The sequence below is a fragment of the Coenobita brevimanus genome, chromosome 40 (assembly GCF_032717465.1).
Source record: "Coenobita brevimanus isolate Jiangsu-jjx chromosome 40, ASM3271746v2, whole genome shotgun sequence".
NCBI classification, from domain to species: domain Eukaryota; kingdom Metazoa; phylum Arthropoda; class Malacostraca; order Decapoda; family Coenobitidae; genus Coenobita; species Coenobita brevimanus.
In genome coordinates this window covers 57,702,284-57,723,393 of record NC_136993.1, presented here as the reverse complement: position 1 = coordinate 57,723,393, position 21,110 = coordinate 57,702,284, and the positions used below count along the sequence as shown (strand labels likewise).

The following is a 21,110-nucleotide window of genomic DNA, read 5'->3' as shown; positions in this document are numbered from 1 at the left end:
TGAGTGACCAAAAATCATAACCATAAAACTTTGATTGCACAAGTTTAGCCCACAATATGCAAGGCTGAGGCAAGGAGTGGCCCAAACCCACTATTTTCGCTGACTCTGCAACCCCTCTCCCCACACGACGCACCAATAGTGACTTAGAGGCTCGTGGGGAAGGTGCTCAAGAGGAGTCTACAGTAAGATCTCACCAATAACGACTTCGACAATAAAGTTTTCAGCAATAATGGTAAGGTAGAATAGATACCCAGTTTCTATAATAATGAATGGATTCACTTGAATGACGGTTATTCCGCGAATGCCAGGTTGGTATACTGCCAATACGTCCATAACATGATGAGGAATGAAACAGACAAACAAGAAGAGATGAAGGAAATTGCCGAAAATGTGAGCAGTAGCGAGAAGGAGATGGAGGATCATCCCCTCACAACCTCCCCTGATTCACCCACTGTTGTCCCCTCCACCTTCACAGCCCCACCTGACTCACCTGCTTCACCTGGCATGCCAGCAACCCCCACCATAATGACTGTTGCTGCATTCTGGAAGAAATATAATATTCGACAGGCAGTAAATTTCTTCATCAAAGCCTGGAATAATACAACACTGGCAACCGTTAAACAAGCGTGGTGGGGCCAGGGTGGCTGCAGGGGCACTCTGTGTTGCCGAGCCTCGGAACCCCTGTTATTTAAGTCCATCAGGCCTGTTGTCTACTGTTGTTAAGGTAAACTGACCATATTTTTGTTACTGTAGTACTATTTGTAGTATATGTCTGAATAATTTTCCTTTTATTGTCTCCAAGAGTAAAAAAAGGTCAAGGTATGAGGGGATACAGCCCATGAGTAATTTTTCCCATTAGATTATGTATTCACAATGCGCGATAGCACAGCGCATGAGGACCAGGACCGACCATCCACTCCCATACTGTGCGAGCCTACTGTATATATATATATATATATATATATATATATATATATATATATATATATATATACAGTCCTACACCTCCAGATGTCACCACTTCAGCGCTAACACCCACCGTCCATGCTCAATACATGCTAGGGCAGTCTCATACAGGACTGGTGTACTGGTATTAGCCTTGGTATTTTTAAGACATGTCGGCGAGTCATCTGGTAGATCAGGAAAGTCTGCACTTAGGAAATTCAAATCCTTAAACTGTTTCCTGCCCCAGCCGGGATTCGATCATGGGTTCATTAGGACTGCAGACCGCCTCTCTACCGATTCAGCCACCGCCTCCCCCATATATATATATATATTTTCAATGCGAGGAAGAAGGAACCAAAGGCTGAGCCCGGAAAACAGTTCCTTAAAAGAAAAAAAATACAAAAGAGAGCCAAATTCATCATCACCATCCCATAGCATTTCTAGAGAATGGTATATCTTGGCAAACCTTTATGGCCAATGGGTAAACCATGAAATCTCCATTCTTTGTACCACTTTTATGCTTTAGTGGAGCACTGGTGACACACAGTAAGTAAAGGTAACACAAATTATCCTCCAACACGGAACAGAATGCTGACTCATACAGTATGTTAAACCATTCACACAACATGTCTCAGGTTAATGCAAAAGTTGTTGCAAAATGTCATTCAGATTCTTTAAGGTAGTTAAATAAATGTAGATGAGTCAAGCACTGTGTCACTGTTAAAGGGGGTGTCACGAGATAATGGTGCTACATTACCTTCATTTCTCTCTACTGGTGGCTCTGGAGTATAAGTTACGGTAGACTGTGTTACCGAAATTATCTGAGAAAGGAAAGTGTGTCGGTAATTCATGCCTGATGCATAAAAATCTCTTTACTGTCATACTGCCACAGGCAGGTATCAGTTCAACAAAATGTTGAGCCATGGTGCCAGTACTGGTCAAAACATCTCCAGGATACTGGAGTTTGTAACTAAAACTCAGCTGTGAAAGGTGTAATGTGTCAGTACCATTCAAAACATCTCCAGGATACTGGAGTTTCTTTGTGACATAAAACTCAGCAGTGAAAGGTGTAATTAAGTCACAGGATTGTTTTTCAATAGTTATCTTGCCCTTCACATAAATTCTGAGCCTTCAACACCACAGAGGTGAATGTCAGTTGGATGAGGGAATAAAACCCATACAATTTTCGCTGTAATACTGAATAGAGACTATTCACATAATAAGTTCACCACAGACCCAGAGTCCATAAAAAATGATGCAGGACTTCTTCACAATTATGTAGGATAACCACACCCAAGTGAGTGAGAGAACCAACCTGGCATATGAGTAGCTCAGAATTTTGTGTCATCCTGTTGGTTCTGGCAAAAGATTTCCCTTGAGTCTGTATCGGCAAGCGTACGGCATTCACTGGTAGAATGATGCCGCTTGTGGTGATAAGTACAATATATGTTACTGAATAATCGTGAAGGTGATCTACTATCACGCCTGGGTCCTCGTTCATCTCTAGATCTTCTGTAATAGTGAACTAGTCAATGACCTGAGCGTTTACAATACTAACAGACTTTCTTAGTTCTGCTTTTAGATCTGGCACGTTCACGACAGAATCTAATCTGTGATGCAGTTTTTGCACGGTCATGACTGGTGAACATGTTGTGACTTTTTGTCTGTTTGGCCTGGAGACTGAGAAGGTGGTGGGCTAGTAACTGGATGAACTGTTCAAACTGTTTGAGTAGGTATGATACCAAGCTTGTCTTCTATTTGTACAGCTAACATGGTTGTGTCATCTCTTGGAGAAAACTGAATCTCTAACGCAGCATCTAATTCATCCTTGCTACGCCGATTTAGGAACCTGATATAACTTACATTTCTGCACTGTTCAGTGTAAATTTGGTTTTTCCCATATCATCAGTTTTCACTCAAGGATTGTTTCACAACGCCTCAAAAAACAGTTTCTGTTGCAGCTGATACCACAGCTGCCTTTAATAGTGTATTTTGTTCAGGAGAAATGAACTTATCCTGCCTCATACTTTGCAGTGGTCTGTAGATGCTCATCATGCATCCTACTTTCGCGTGGTTGGAAAAAAAAAAATACAAATTTGGCACAGCATTCATCAAAAGAAGTAAGCTTCTCCAGGAATCTTCATCTTGTGAGACAACCTACTCTTGAATAACCATCATCTAGCCTGCAACTAAGGTATGCAATCTTAGCAGTGTCTGTTGTAAGCCTTTTGTAACTGCAGACTGGACATGACGAATGAAATCGTCGATGTTAATAGCAAGATTCATACCTGTAAATTTGGTTAGTGATGCATTTTCCAGGATGATCGTTTGAGGCGCAAAAGGGGGTGTTGTAGGCTTTGTCATACTTAAAAAAGTAGAAGTTATTCTTGGAACAGCTGTAGCGCTAGTGATGGGAGTAGTAGAGGATAAGGAAAGTCAGTTCCTGTCAAAAGGTAACTGACAAATCCGTGTTGTACTGGGGGTCAGGTATGAAAAACTACATTGGAAGAATTAGTTCAAGCAACAGAGACAGGTATTTGTGGCTCACCTGATTGAAAGATTTCTCATAAATAAATCTTTCCATTTCTCAATCGAGTAAGATTGTCATGTGAGCACTCAGTCTGGGTGGGACTCGATTCTATTTCATCTCTGGACGTATGTGTATTATCTTCAAGTAAATAAATCTATGAAGAAATAAGTTGGAAAAGGAATAAAATAAATAAAACGTAGATATTAAGCAAGTAAATACAAGTGATGAGAAAAATGTCATCCCAAAAATAAGCTATTATGTACAATAATAATTAACAAAGGGGGGTATATATATGAAAAACATTTACAAATGAAGTGTTCACGTCGATGAATATTGGAAAAGAAAATCGGGAGTATGGGAGATCATCTGGGTAAGTTGTTCTAAGAAGGGAGATGGGTTGAGATTTAAACCGTGCACCCTTGCCTGCCAAAAGTTGGGAATACACCAGCTGAGCACTCTGGGTAGGCTGCCAAATCTGTTGTGTTGGCCTGTAGATTCTCGCGTGTTTTAAGTAGGTATGTTGATCTATCTGAAGAGAAGCCTAGCCTCCAAGTTTACTGAGATATCCTAGCATTAACTGAGAATTGTGTTGCTAGTGATGATATATGGGCGTTGTCTTTAGGAGTCTGGTCCAGTGTGACGGTGTCAGTCATTGATTTTGAGCAAAAACTCTGCCATGTCTTCTGGACCTCATTGTACAAAGAAGAATCCTGAAATGTAAGAGGTTGTAGTGTGGATATTTGACTGGGCTCAAAAAGTGAGGTATTTACTGCATATGACCTACATAACTTATTTATTTCATCTGATATGACGGAAACCGTGAATATTTTGACGTATGTTACTATTTTGGTACTTGAGTTAAAGGTATGAAACTAGCAACTGTGTTTATGATTCCGGGCATGATTTTCCACATCGTGTATAAAGCTCCTTTGTAATAAATGTAAGCTATGGTAAATGCTGGTGATTTATTTAATCTAAGCAATAACTGTGCCATAAGTCATCAAAAGCCGGTAGATGTGGATAGTTTCACTCACCACCTATTTATGCAGTATGTGATGTCAAGCTCTTAGCTCCCAGACTTCCTGTGTGAGGGATTTTGCCGGATTGGTGCTAAGTATACTGCCCTCTGACTGTCGGCTCAGTCGCAAAGCTCAAAGGTCCCTACCCCAGGGTTCCCTTCTTTATGAAATTTTAAATTTGCCCAATTCCGTCCCATACTGGGGACACGGGATGCAAAGAGGTTAAAGAAACTGGTAGATTTGTCAGTGTTTAACCCCTTAGCTCCCAGAGTTCCTGTGCGAGGGATTTTGCTGCACGGGTGCTAGGCGTACTGCCCTCTGCCTGTCAGCTCATAGTAGCAAAGCTCATACAGTAGGTCCCTACACCGGGGTTCCCTTCTTTATTAAGTTTTGAAAATGCCCAGTGCCGTCCCATATTAGGGACACGGGGCACAAAGAGGTTAAATATTGATGTGAGATGTTGGGAGACGCGGTGAGGCAGTTAATGAGTGAATTTACTAGCTGGGTCACATGATGCTGCAGCCTCAATGACAGAGGCAGGAGGTGAGAAAGGGAGAGCTGCATGTTACCGGGTCACTGGGGGTGTGACAAGCAGTAGGATCGTGGTTGGAATGAGTTACAGGCCTGGTGACAGACAGGCTTGGTGACAGACAGTTTTGATGACAGACAGGCTTGGTGACATGACAGATAGCTACTGTATTTGATGGTAGATCGGTTTCATAGTAGATGAAAAACAGCACCTGTATTTAATGTCAGACAGTCTTGATGGTAGATAATGGACAGCTTCTGTATTGATGTCATACAGGCTGAAGGGAAGGCGTGTTCTTGGTTTCGCTGCCACCAAAATGTGTGACGTAGGCCCATAAATTATGCCATCAGGATTTAAGGTTATTCTTAATGAGTCTGCACAGATACTGAATACTTTATTGGAAGAGAGCTGTGTTAGGCTCTTGGAGTCTAGTAGATCTCTGTCTCCCTTAATATCATTCAGCGTGAGGTAAGTGAGCTTCTGTTCAACCACCATCACATTTCACTGAGTTAAGGAATCCTTGGCTTTGTACATATAAAAAAGTCTTTTCAGTGTTTCCTTCCTGAGACTGCAAATTTGGCCAGAGAAAACAGTCAGCACTAATTCAACACATTCAGGCAGAGTCTGAATCGTGACGACTATGGAATAAACATCTGCTCACTTACACTCCAGAAGCGGCCTGTTTCTGTCTGAAATGACGTAGTATGTAAACAATGATGACAATAGAATACATTAAAAAGATCCACTGAACTGTGGGTCAAAACATATTCCTGTTTCACAATATTTGTCTTATGCCATACATTAGCAGTGACTAATTTCACTGCCACTTACCATCTTATCATTGTGTATCATACAAATATTAATATATTTTACAAGACTTTTTCAATTTACTGCTAGGTATAACTGTTACATTAGGATAATCTGCTGTATCCTGGCCTACTTATTGCACAGGACAGTATGGAGCACATAATGATTACTGTTTGGCAGTGGAAAGACTATTTCCATTTGTTTTGGGATGATAGTTCATCTCACCATTTAGTTTCTAATCATAAATGTGTTCCATTCCTTGATGAGATCACGGAAGCAGAGATGTGGAGGTCCCGCCACGGTCGACTGAGTGCTGGAGCGGTGGTGCTGGAGACAGTTGGCAGTTTGGTTGGCCAAGGACTCTACGGCCGCATCTCAACCAGCCACTCCAACCACATTCTTGTGGGTTGCTGGCTGTTATTTGGCTTACTGATGGGCACAGCATATCGTGGCAGCCTCATCAGCTCCCTCACTCTGCCGACGCTGCCTCCCAGACCAGAAACTATCGAGCAGTTGGTCACAGTAGTTGAGAGGTAAGGAGTTGTATTGCACAGGTTATGTTCCTTGAACCAGAGAAGTGAAATAATACAAAGGTAAAATATAAAAAGTTATGAATACTTCACCATGCAAACAAATAAACCATACAAAAAGGCATAACCGATGTAGTTAATTATATGCTCAACATTCAGTAGGTTTAGAATGGCGTTAAAGAATGCCTGTCAAAGAAATCGTCTGTATCCAGAAAAAAACAAGAGTATTTCTTAAATGAAAGGTGTCCTGTAGGTTATATGCTTACACACAAGGTGCCGACTCTAAAGAAATTATGAAACAACACACGAGTTTCAGTAACGTTTTCCTTATTGCTCCAAACGACTGAGTCGGGAATGTTATCGAGTTATGTCGAAAATAACGAACGAAAACATTTCAGCTTACTAAAGGAAAAATAATAATCTGCAACTACTTAGCGCTCTAGAGGAAAGTAATATCATCTTCAGCTGTTTTAGAAAACAATATAATTTTTAGAGTTACTACGAACGAGCAAGCGCAGTTAGCGAAGCGAGTAAGCATAGCGAAGTGATGTATAACTGACATTCAACTGAGAAATGAGCAGCCCAACACTACCCGGCCCTGCACGACCCGACACGACACTGCCCGACCACGAATTTTTTCAGAGGCTGATAACTTTTCTGCTATGTGAGATAGAGGAGAGATTCCTTCAGCACGTAGCAGATACAAAGAATCTTTTTTTTTTTTTTTTTTTTTTAGCTATCGATTTACTCATGAGACCAGAGAAACCCCTTGGAATCCCAGCTTTCTGAGGGAATGTATCGAGGGCTTCAGTTGACATGTTCACTATGAAATCAGTTTTTAAAAGATTTCCTGTCATAACACTATGTTTTCTTGCATGAATTCTAACAATTATATATCGGATATTTTGCTCTTACTTTTACATGAACGTTTTTCCTATGTTTAGGGGATGAAATCACCAAGGGTGTGTATGTGAGAAGGAAAACGTGAGAAAGTAAATATTTTAGCTCAATTATTCTTCTGTTATTTTCAATTACCTCACCACAAATGCTGAAAGTTGAAATAATGATGACAGGCATATGTGCAAACCCTCTCTCATCACGCGCTCACAAAGCGCACTTTCCTGGTATATATTAGAGGTTTCTTTATCGGCAAGTGTTTGTGCAAGCATGGTAGGTAGGAAAATAAAAGTCTGGAATGAGGACTAAGGCACTCTCACTGCAACTGAGCATTTTACACATCCTACCATTCGTGGATGAAAATAGAACACACACACACACACACACACACACACACACACACACACACACACACACAGCAAGCGTGACATGGACGGCTTGAGTCAGAGGTGGATGTTTTCAAGACTCATTGGTTTGAGTACTTTGGGCATCCTTACGTATTACAGCATCCCATTTGAGAGCTTTGTTTGCGAGTATGTGGAACTACTGGGTATTGTCTCGGAAACTGATGATGCTGTACTTTTTTTAAGATGAAATTAAAAAGATAATGGCTAAGATGAAAAATGGTAGAGCAGCTGGTGTTTGTGCCATCTCTACAGAACTGATCAGAGCTGAGGATGTAGCCACGATATACTTGTATAGTTTGCTAGCCACCATGGAATTCGTTTAGCGGCCTGGTATTCTTCATAAGCACACAAAGGATTTCTTTATCCCTCTCATAATTAGGACAAAATATGGCTACAGTTACTGCAGTTTATACCGTAATCTAGTGTAGTGATGCTCAGTGTGCAAAGCAAGGTTTCGTTTTCATGATTTTATTGCGGATTTGGAGGCATTTGCAAACGTTTCAGTTGCCACAATCAATCTGCGTTCATATCCAAGAACTATAGGCAGTGTTGGAACTCTTTATGTCCCTTATATTTTCGAAAGAAGATCTGGTTCAAAGCTGGCCCGCACCCAGACATTGAGTGCTATTAAATGTTCAGGGGGAACAACAAGATTTTTTACACAGAAAGCCGTGCCATTAGGCTGGTATGTTTCTTGACTTCAGTATGTATTAGCACGTTCCTTGGATTGGGTGTTGCGGCGAACTGTGGGTTTGACTTAGTGTGGTTTACCAACTAGCAGTTGTATGGTTACTGACCTATAATTAGATGGGGATACAGTTACTCTTGCAGAGTCCCTCGTAAGCGTTTTGGAGGCACGAAATTAAACAGAAAAGCCCTTCTAGACTTGTTGAATGAAGTAGTGCAATCTGTTAGACATGTGGTGAAAACATAGTGGTCTTAGAGATATCGTGGTAGTTTTATCCAGATTAGTCGTAGGACAGGCGATGAGATTACTCATCACATCGATCTGATCAAGGTCTAGTGAGATACTCTTTAAGGCTAAAAATGGGACTGCTCCGTGCAAGAGGTCACGCGGAACCCGAGCCCATCACTCCTGTAGGGTTAATGCTGTCGGTTGGACTTAACCCCTTAAGTCCTAATCACATCAACTGATGCAATTTGGGTTTTATGCCAAAAGACCTAATCGCATCAATTGAACGCGGCCTGTAAAAAACTGCGGAGTTCTTGCTCCACCCCGAATATGACGTACATGGCTTCAGGCCAATGAGAATTCGCCCCTGATGTGGCGTGAGGGGGGATCGGACCAACCCGGGCGGTAGGGGGGCACCCCCTTCTCGGCTGCCTCCATGCCACCCTCTACTCCACTCCCTCACGGCCTCCTTGTCCCCCATCACTCTCCCACCCCTCCACGCAACTGCATCTCTTCTCCCACAACAACCTGCGTCCCTTCCCACCCTCTCTTGCCCCTCCTTCCTCCCTGCTAGCTTCGTCCCCCCCCAAACCACACCCCATCTCTCCCTCCTTGTCCCTCACTACCCTTCCAACCCCCAACAGGCCCCCGAGTGTCAGGCCTGATGTACGTACCTGTTTCATATTATTTCTACTTCTTCCCAAATTTTTACACCTCACTGTTCATTTCTCACTTCGTACCTACCAGTTTCTGTACGTACGTAGTTGGAGAATGCTGTATGTTGTACTACATACGGCGCATCTTATTTTTCTTTTCATTCTCCCTAACTGCCCAGATTAGCACCTCTGAGTAGTGTTTGTTTGTGTTAGTTATCGAAAGACTATGAGGCCTTGTAGGGCTACTCCCCGCACCTGTTTCATTTCCCCACACATACAAACACACCTGTTTTCATGGCTGGTGTCATAAATTCCAATGAAATGGAGAGTTTCCAGAAGAGAATTTGGTTGTTGCCGAAACTGTAATGATAAGTGTGGTGAAGTGTACTGATAATGTGATAATTGTAATGGTGTGATAAATATGTACCGAGAAGTTGGGACAGTAAAAACAGAAATCGGAAACAAATAATTTTTTTTCCCTTTCTTACGCATGCATTTATAGCACTGTTTATCTTTATTTTGATGTCCTTGATGGTTATAAACATTTATATGTGTCCGTGTTAGTTCTGGATGACTATGAGGCCTTGTAGGGCTACTCCCCACACCTGTTTTATCTCCCCACACCTACATATACACCTGTTTTTATGGCTGGTATGACAAATCCCATTGAAATGGAGGGTTTGCACAAGACAATGTGGTTGTTGCCAAATTATTCTCCCCAAGTACCACCAAGGCCTTGCAGGCCTACTCCCCACACAAGTTTTCTCCCTACACATACATGCACATCTGTTTTCATGGTAGGTGTTACAGAACACACTGAAGTGCTTTCTTTTCATATATATATATATATATATATATATATATATATATATATATATATATATATATATATATATATAGATAGATAGATAGATAGATATATATATATATATATATATATATATATATATATATATATATATATATATATATATATATATATATACATAATGTATATGTATATATATATTAACAATATTGTTTGCACTAGTAATGTAAATAAACTGATTTTTGAATGAGAAATACTCAGTATATCATATCACTCTGTTGCATTCCTGCTCATGAAAAAATATATTCAGACAACGACCATAATTAATGCACATTATCCTGTAATCTGGAAGTACAGGCTTTTCTGCGATATTTGAAAGAAATTTCACGATATAACTTTGTCAAATTTGGAATTGTCAAAATACAATATGAACATATTTTCAGCTCTTAAACGATATGGAGGCACAGTTACTGGTTACCTTGTTGGCAAAAGTAGTCCCCCTAATTATAAACAAGATTATTACTGTAGGTACATTATGGTAGAGATTCGTACCCTACGATATAGAATTTTTTGATATATAATTACCCCCACAAATGTGAGCACGTGGGCGGCCATGGTGACGAGCGTGCACTCACGCCGATGGATGAACGGGAAATGGGGAGGAGGCAGCATTGCCCTGCAGGAAGTGGGCAGAACTACATAGCAAAACACAGCTGGTCTGGGCCTTGCTTCAAGTTCAAATTACGGATGAAAAAAAAAACAGATTTTTTTTGAATTTTTTTGTTTTTTGGCCATTCTGTGGTTCCAAAGGCCTGGGCCCAAAATTTCCGGGTAGTAGGGCGTCCATATAGTAGGCGTCTGGATAGTGGACCGATTACTGTGTATATATATATATATATATATATATATATATATATATATATATATACACACACAGTAATCGGTCCACTATCCAGACGCCTACTATATGGACGCCCTACTACCCGGAAATTTTGGGCCCAGGCCTTTGGAACCACAAAATGGCCAAAAAACAAAAAAAAATAAAAAAAATCTGATTTTTTTTTTCATCCGTAATTTGAACTTGAAGCAAGGCCCAGACCAGCTGTGTTTTGCTATGTAGTTCCGCCCACTTCCTGCAGGGCAATGCTGCCTCCTTCCCATTTCCCGTTCATCCATTGGCGTGAGTGCACGCTCGTCACCATGGCCGCCCACGTGCTCACATTTGTGGTGGTGCCCTACCTGCTGCAGGCCCTGTTATTTCTCAAATGCCTCTTCCTTGTGTGTGTGATGATGCCCCCGCCACCCGAGAAGAGGAAACAAGTGGTTCTGACTCTGGAGAAGAAGAGGGAGATAATGGAGAAGGTTGACAAGGGATGGTCGACGTCACGCATCCTCCATGAATTTAACCTGGCCTGATCTACCTTGTTTGATATTAAGAGATTCTGGGACAAGCTCACCCAGTGTACATCTGACTTTGCATCGAAGACCAAACACAATGTGGAGAGGAAGGTTATGTTCACTCGTCAGTTTGCTGAAATCAACCGTTACATGCTGATTTGGTACTAACAGCAACATGCTGCTTGTGTGATGGTGCATGGTATGGAGTTGAAGGCTGCTGCTGGGAAGTTTGCAAGGTTACACAACACCCCAGACTTCAAAACATCCGAGAGTTGGCTTCCCACTTTCATGTTACTGCATGGAGTTACCAACCATACGGCCCATGGAGAAGCTCTGGACGCCAACAAGGAGGGAGAAGAGGAGTTTCGGCAGAAAGTGAAGGGCTTGATCAACAGGGAGGGCCTCACTCTCGGTCAAGTCTACAACGCTGACAAATCTGGTCTGTTCTATCACTCGATGTCAACAAACACTCTAGCAGAGGAGACAGAGAAGCGTATACCTGGCTGCAAGCTTTGCAAGCAATGGATATCCGCTTTGTGTTGTGCCAATGCTAACAGCATGCACCGGCTTAAACTTGTTTTGTTGGCCGTGCAAAGCAGCCTCGGTGTCTTCGTGGGGTGATGGGTGTCCTACTTGTTGTTTTGTACCATTCTGTGAAGGCTTGGTTCACAACCAAGATCTCCAAAGACTGGTTTCACCAGCGCTTCATCAAAAAAGTCATCCATTACCAGAAGACACTGGGATTTCTGCATGACCAGGTAAAGGCCCTCCTTCTTCTAGACAATGCAGCTGTGCATCCGTCCGATAAGGAGTTGGTGGTTGACAATGACCACATTAGTGCATATTTTTGCCACCTGATACGGCTGCTCTCAACCAACAAATGGACCAAGGAGTGATCGTAGCCATGAAGAGGCTGTACTGAAGGAAGTTCCTGGATGAGGTGATGGTTGTTCTCAAGGACGAGGATGAATGCAGGGAGGGACGGGAAATCCTAGGCCAGTGGACTTTGGAAAACATTCGCCATTACAGCATCATGTCAGCCATCCACAACTGGGCCAATGCATGGAGGGAAGACTCTGTCAAGACTCTGGTTGGTCTCGTCTGCTTTCCAGAGCCAATGTGGTGCATGACTTTCTAGGTTTTGACATGGATGACTTCCATGCATGTCTTTGTGCGGCTGGTGATGACATTCATGTGGATGAAATGCGTGAGTGTTTGGATGACAACGAGGGCAATCCTGGGTATCAGATCATGTCTGATATCGAGATCGCATCTTCAGTTGCTGGTACAAGTACCCAGCTAGAAGATTCCGGTGAGGACAGCGACAATGGTGTGGACTTCTCTCAGCTGAGCACACTCCAGGAGCACGTCGAGTTCGTTCTCGACTACCTAGAACACCCAGGGTGTGACAGGGAGATGGGGCCCTTGGGACTTGTGGAGGAAGTATGCACATTCAGGCAGTGCATCATCAATTGCCAGAATCACCTATCCTTACGTCAGTCAACCACTGACAGATTCTTCAGACCCGTGAACCCCGCCATGCCCAGCCCTGGCTCCACACCGCTGCCTGCTAAAGACAGGCCTTCCACCTCCGAGGCAGCACATCAGCCACGAAGAAGTCGCCACGGGATGTGAGTTTGTGCCTGTCTTTGGAGTCGTCTGCAGTGGGTAGTCCATCACCACATCCCAGCGATGCTCCCCTTAGCCACCTGCAACACCTACTCTCGGACTCTGACAGAGCTTAAATAGCAAAAACTTGCCACTAGACCACATGGGAATTTACAGCATTGTGCAAAGAACACAATGTACAGTGTTAAGAAAGTAGAATTCAAAATGCAAAGGCTTCAGTGCAGAGTGCTACAGTGATGAGAGTCAAGTACAGTAGAGCGCAAGTGAGAAATGAATGTGGCTTGTTAAGAAATTAGAATTCAGAGTGCAAAAGCTTCAGTGCAGAGTGCAACAGTGGTGAGAGTCAAGTAGAGCGCAAGTAAGAAAAGAATGTGCAGTGTTAAGACATTGGCGTTCAAAGTGCAAAAAATTAAGTGCTGTGGAACACTGGATTACTGTAGGTGCTTCAGGTGCTCCCTACTAGTGTCAGAGTCTGAGAGGAGGCAGGTTATTTATCGCGACGGCTACGAACTTGTCGTAAGTACCCTGGATACTGCTAAATATTTTCCATATTCACTTCTAAATCCTCATTCTCTTGTTCCTTTTCATTTATTTAATGCTTTCTGTTCCTTATTTTATATGATTAGGGCCTTAAATAAGTGCTATGCATGTCTGGCAGGGAGTTATGTTGGTGCTTTTCTGAGTTAGGCTAGGTTAGGGTCCATAAGTACCAGCCCAGGAGGCAGTGACCCACTATCTGGACGAATCCGCTTCCAGGACATGCCTTTGGCTCTATTGCATAGGATAATGGGAAGTTTACTGTGTATATATATATATATATATATATATATATATATATATATATATATATATATATATAGATAGATAGATAGATAGATAGATAGATAGATAGATAGATAGATAGATATAGATAGATAGATAGATATGTGTGTGTGTGTGTGTGTGTGTGTGCGTGTGATGGAGGTAAAACAATAAATCTAGGCGTCAACCACCTGGCGATGCAGTACAAGTATTTAAATGTAGTGTAAGTCCTTAATGTATCCTGTCTTCCAGAGCAACCACTGACCCATATGGCAACTCTCACAAGAGCTTCCTCTTAAAGTCTGATTCACCCGTCTTCAAGGCTCTAGGGGAACTGATGTATCCCGCAGTCAATGTTACTGATGGACTTCGAGATGCCCTCACTATGAAGTAAGGCAGCATCAGTTTATAAGTTATATCTTTCGAAATGTTGCCCATCTGTATCTCCAGATATTATGTGCATACTTAATTGATAGAATCAAAATATAATAATTCAAACAAACAATGCAATATCACATTCCTTTCCTGAAATACAGCCATTTTACTCGTATTTGTAATTACCACCCTCCTTTAGAAATGTGAGGCTATGCAGCTTTTGACAGTGTGTGTGTTTGTGTTTTTGTATATGTATTTGTTGCCAAAATATTTCGAAAATTTGTGGACTAATTTTCACCATACCTTCACAAAATAGCAGCTATGTGAATGTGTAGAAGCCTATTACTTTTGGTGAAGATTTGATCAAAGACGGTCAAATGGCAACCGCCATTTTATTTTTTTGTATGAATTGGCTTTCTGTGTAACACCGTGACTGAATTCCATGGAGTTTGTGAATTTTTATTACCCGCCTTCACCTAGGCGAGGCGATACGGCTTTTGTCAATGTGTGACTGTGTGTGTGTGTGTGTGTGTGTGTGTGTGTGTGTGTGTGTGTGTGTGTGTGTGTGTGTAGATGTATCTATTGCCCTATCTTTTTTTTTCAAATTCGTTTGTAGGTAGCTTGTACCCTAGCCAACAACATTTTTTCGCAGGCGATTAGCATACGGCCGCCACGTGAGTTTAATCATTCCTCCTATTATGAGGTGACTATGTAGCTTAGAAGTCTCCAAGATTCCCCTACTATTGAAGAAATTTATGGATCTCATATCAAACTAATAAATATAAAAAATATAACGAAAGAAAACGTATTAAGAAATATTAAACCTTGTCATGTGACATGTTTTTCTTTTATCTACATGATTCTCAAATGACTATAAATTTTCTTCAATATTTTGATAAATCTCTTTAGCCCGATTATATATGTATATATTTCTTTTCTTCTTGTCGTAGACTTTTTTTGGAGGATATCCATTTTATCTTAGGAGACATTGCTGAATTGTAGGGGTTAGTGTTGGCCACAAAATAAAAAACTTTATATTGATGTCGATGACTGTGGTTGAAAATTGTTCACAATGTTATACTATAATGAGGACATAATGAGCTTCACTTTCTCTTGCAAGGAGAGTATGTTTTCACTCCCGTTTGTTTGTTTGTTTGATTGATTACTCAAAAACTTAAAGAGAGATTTGGACCACTTTTGGTGGTTTGATAGCCAAGTTCCCAGGGAACAATCGATTAACTTTTTGCATCATAGTACAGATTCTGGATCCGGAAAACACTTATTGCAAAACCATAAACAATAGTGAGAAAACCCAACCTATTATGAAGAGTGGTTTGGAAATTAATGGGAGAGATGCGCTCAACTGAGTGCCCCTCTAGTTATGAGCAGGCTTCATTGAATAACCATTTCTCCCTACCACGTTATTAATGCCGTTACATAGTCCTGTTCATGCTACATTCCAAAGCGAAGTTAGATCATTCACCAGGTGGAGGCATGGATCGATAGTTTTACCTGTTAGTTACTGCCCATTCACTGTCTAAAGCTTATCAAGGTTCATTGTAGTTACATTTAGCACATTTTATTTGTTTACTGTGACGACTCTAAGCGATCTTATATATTTAATAAAACACCTAACTAATGATAAAACATGAAACTTGCTGTGGATTGCATCACGACCCTCTGAGGATACTTGACTGTTATGTTGTTTATTTATGAATACTCTGAAGGTTATAAACTCAGATGCATGACCACACATGCATGCGCACATCCATGCAAGTGCACATGGAATTCTTTTTCTTTTTTCAATGTGTGGGCACAAATAAGGAATGCAGTATTACGTTTTCTATGGGATACTCTGACATACAGCAACTTCCCCCCCCCCCCTACACCATTTCCTACGGAAACGAGAAATAGTGGAGGGTGGTCTGGGGGGTGAAGGACCCTTAGATAATTAGGCTACATAAAGTTATGTTCGATGTTTTTAATACAAGGAAGAAGAAACCAAGAGCTAGAAGCCCGCAGCATTGTACTCCAAGGGAAAAAAAAAAAATCATTTTGAGATGGTTGGGCACATTGGATTTAAAAGACTGGATGTCATAGGCAGTATGAAATACAGATAGAGGAAGACAGTTCCAGTGTTTACATGTTATATACATGAATGATTGGGAATAATGGTTACCTCTTGCATTAGAGAACTGGACAGAAAAGTAATGAGAGTGTGTTACCAGATGGTTGCTGTGTGCCAGCTGTAATGGCGAAGGGATGCAAGCAGACAGTTCAGATACACAGTGATCACTGAAGTATCAATAAAGAGGAGATAATGATACATCAGCGAAGGGAATAGACAAAGTTTGAACGGAGCCAGTAAGAGGAGAGTTAAGGAGATGAAAAGCCTTAGTCCCCACATTGGTTAGAAGAGTTGTATGTGTGGAGCCTCTCCACACACATGAGCAAGTAAAACCCCTGTATAAAGTAAGAAACGGGCGGGTTTAAAGTAGGCACAAAGCCGGCTTAGCACACCGTATCTCTCGGAAGCAGATTTTACAAGAGACGTAGTATGATCTTTCCAAGGTAAATCCTGAGAAAATGAAACCCTGTGTATGTTCAAAGATGGTGCTGCATTGAGATGGATGTTAAGTATGTGTCAATGAATGTTTAAAAATGCTAATTTAGTTGCACTGTTTTTCATTACTTGCTGCCTTGTTTGGTTACATGAGGCTAGGTAAATATTCTGGGGGATCTGAAGGACGAAGTTCTTCAATTAGTATATATTGCTAATTTGATCTATCTGTCTGTCTATCTATTGCCAGATGCCTTAATCCCATACTGAGTGACCACAAACAAATCGCCTACACGTCCCCCTGTCCCCTGCGATTTCACTGCCCTGCTCCCAGCTCACACACCCCTCTCTCATATACCTCTCCACTCCATCCCTCCACCTCACTCACATACACTCACCTCGTCAGTCTCTCACTCTCCATCCACCTCAATGTATTTCTCCTAACGCTTCCTATCACATCCTCATCTGCACCACAACACTGCTTCACATCCTCATTTGTCAGTCTGTCTCTGCATGTGACTCCACATGCTCCTCTCAAATAACTCATTTCCACTGCTCTCACTCTTGACTTGTGTCCCTCCAACAAGGTTCAAGCTTTACTTCCATAAGTTAGTGTTGGGTATCATAATACTGCCATTTAACTTTTTCAGTAGGATAGAAGTTGTGGAAGCAATGAAGAAAGTCAAATTGGGGAAAGCCCTAGGAATTGATGGAATCTGTGGTGAAATGCTGAAGCATGGGGGAGAGATAGTAGTAGAATGGATGCGGAAGATGTGCAGATTGGCCTAGGAGGAAGGTAGAGTCCCGGAGGATTGGATGTCAGGTATAATTATTCCCTTGTCCAAAGGAAAAAGGGAAAAGGAAGTGTGTGGTAATCATAGGGGCATTTGTCTTCTTAGTGTAATAAGAAAAGTGTATGGTAGGATACTTACTGACAGAGTTAGGGAAATAACAGAGGAATTAGTTGGAGAACAGGGAGGCTTTAGGAAAGGAAGAGGTTGTGTAGATCAGATATTCATTCTTAGATCTTTAGTGGAAAGGTTTCTAGAGAAGGGAAAGAAGTTGTATGCGGCTTTCATGGATTTGGGGAAATCACATGACAAGGTGGATAGACAAGGATTATGGAAAGTATTAAGAATATATGGAGTAGTTGGGAAGTTGAAGAATGTTGTGAAGAGTATGTATGATGGTGCTAAAGCTGCAGTGCGTGGGGATGGTGAACTGAGTGAATTTTTCTCTTTGAGGGTTGGGTTGAAACAGGGATGTGTCATGTCTGCGTGGTTGTTCAATCTGTACATGGATGGGGTAATGAATGAGGTACAAGTAGGGTAGTGGATGTTGGAATGGCTCTGGTAAGAGAGGATAGTGTTTGGAAACTCCCTGTACTGTTGTTTGTAGATGATACTGTGTTGCTGAGTGAAGACGAAGGGGAGCTGCAAGGCTTGGTGGATGAGTTTGGGAGAGTGTGTAAGAAGCAGAAAATAAAGATGAATGCAGGGAAGAGTAAAGTGATGGTCTTTGAGAGAGGTGAAGTCAGTGAATGTACAGTGAGGTTGGATGGTGAAGAAATGGAAAATGTGAGTACGTTTAAGATCTTGGGTAGTGTGATGAGTAAGGATGGAAGTTTGGAGGGTGAAGTGCTTGAAAGGGTACAACAAGGAAGAAAGGTTGCTGGTTCCTTGAAAGCAGTGATAAGAAACAGGGAAGTGAGCATGGAAGTGAAAAAGTTACTACATGACAATATTGTGATACCAACTCTAACGTATGGATGTGAAGATTGGACGTTGTTGGAAGGACACAAGTCAAGAGTGAGAGCAGTGGAAATGAGTTATTTAAGAGGAGCCTGTGGAGTTACATGGAGAGACAGGCTGATAAATGAGGATATAAAGGAGCAAGGTGGTGTGGATGTGGATGTGATAGGAAGCGTTAGGAGGAGCACACTGAGGTGGTATGGCCATGTGGAGAGGAAGGAGGGTGCGAGACTGATGAGGAGAGTATATGTGAGTGATGTGGAGGGGGGCGAGAGAGGGGGAGGCAGAGGATGAGATGGGGGGATGGAGTGCAGAGGTATATGAGAGTGGGGGTGTGAGTTGGGAGCAGGGCAGTGAAATGGCGGGGACAGGGCGAGGTGGAGGCGATTTGTCTGTGGCCACCCCGTGCGGATTGAGGTGTCTGGCAATAGATAGATAGATAGAGCTTTTTCACTCCCACGCTCACTTCCCTGTTTCTTATCACTGCTCTCAAGGAACCAGCAATCTTTCTTCCTTGTTGTACCCTTTCAAACACTTCATCCTCCAAACTTCTGTCCTTACTCATCAATTTACCCAAGTACTTAAACACACTCACTTTTTCCATTTCTTCCTCATCCAACCTCACTATACATTCACTGATTTCACTTCTCTCGAAGATCATAACTGTCCTCTTCCTATTCACTTTTAGATTTCCTTTCCTATACACTCTCCCAAACTCATCCACCAAGCCTTGCAGCTTCCCCTCATCTTCCCTTAATAACACAGTACCATCTGCAAACAACAGTACAGGGAGTCCCCAAACACTGCCCTCTGTCATTAGGGCCACTCAAACATCCACTGCCCTACCTTGTATCTCTTTTATAACCCCATCCATGTACAGATTGAACAACCATGGAGCCATGACAAATCTTTGTTTCAACCCAACCTTCAAATAGAAAAACTTCCTCAGTTCATTATCCACATGCACTGTAGCCTTAGCACTCTCATACATACTCTTCACAGCATTCAACAAATTCAAATCTACTCCATATGTTCTTAATACTTTCCACAATCCTTGTCTATCCACCCTGTCATATGCTAGTTTGATGTGGACCAAAAAAAAAAAAAAAAATCCAGTGAACTTCTTTTTAATACATTTCACTTGATTTTAACCATCATTTTCCTTTGGAAATGTTATTTTCCTTTCATTAACACGATCCCAAGCCTTGCATTCCCACGGAAAACCAGTATCGTTTTGTGTAAAGAGGAGAGGAAAAACAAGGATAAATAGCACTGCGACAAGAAGTTATTGTTATAATCAAATGACTAACAAAAAAAAAAAAAAAACACCAAGTAAAGTTTCTTTTTTTAAACCAAATTCGTGTTCGCCCGCTCGGACACATACACACACACACACACACACACACACATGCGGAGATTGACACTCTAGTGTTGCATTAAACACACACACACACATGCAGAGGTTGACACTCTAGTGTTGCATTAAACACACACACACACACACACACACACACACACACACACACACACACACACATACACATGAATGGAGTGATACATACTCAGGTTTTAAAAAATGAACAAAACAGAGGAAATACTGTAGTGTGTTCATATCAGAGGCATAGCGACGGGGGAGGAGGGGCACAGGAGGCAGCCGCCCCCTTTGAGGGTCTTGAAATCGTATGTGGCTAAAAATATAACAATAAATCTTTAAAATAAATCAATAAATCACTTGAGAGAGAGAGAGAGAGAGAGAGAGAGAGAGGAGAGAGAGAGAGAGAGAGAGAGAGAGAGAATCACGGTAAGTCAGCATCATGCAGACGTAATTTTGGAACAGTTCTCAACGAGAAAAGCAAGAAGACTGAATCTCCTTTTCTGAATATACAGTACTGTCATGGCATGCAAAATTGCTGAGGGCATATATATGTATCTAGAACTGGTGTTTTTTCTTTTTTTTTTTTAGTTGATAAAGCGGTTAAAGAGTACCAGTATGAATAAAACTACATTTATTTGTCTGAGTTCGATAATATCTTATGTTTTTGTTAATCAGTGTCTTCTAATTAAATTAATCAGAACTATGATTTCTTAAGCAATACCTGTTCAAAGAATGAAAACGATCAGCTCGAATAAGTGCTAGAGCATTGATTGCCTGTGATCAAAGTAGAAATCAGGTGTCTACATATATATATATATATATATATATATATATATATATATATATATATATATATATATATATATACAGAGAGAGAAAAAGTCCTATCACTTGGCAGCTGATTATTCGGTAGATCCGATATTTCGGCAGTTTGTTGAGAAACAGTGCCATATATATATATATATATATATATATATATATATATATATATATATATATATATATATATATATATATATATATATAGAGAGAGAGAGAGAGAGAGAGAGAGAGAGAGAGAGAAAGAGTAAAAGTCCTATCACTTGGCAGCTGATTATTCGGTAGATCCGATATTTCGGCAGTTTTTTGAGAAACAGTCCCATTTATCAAAGTCTTTGATTGTTCAGCAGATGTCTGGAAT

The 21,110-nt window shown here is 41.3% G+C and overlaps 1 protein-coding gene across 1 annotated transcript in view; it reads left to right on the top strand.

The window, feature by feature from the left end:
- Positions 1-21,110, top strand: part of LOC145397135 (ionotropic receptor 21a-like) — a 52,147-nt gene that overhangs the window by 13,740 nt on the left and 17,297 nt on the right. Inside the window, exons 2-3 of the mRNA XM_080270333.1 lie at positions 6,098-6,363; positions 14,122-14,259. Coding sequence (XP_080126459.1) covers positions 6,098-6,363; positions 14,122-14,259 — 404 coding nt within the window. The remainder of the gene's footprint in view (positions 1-6,097; positions 6,364-14,121; positions 14,260-21,110) is intronic.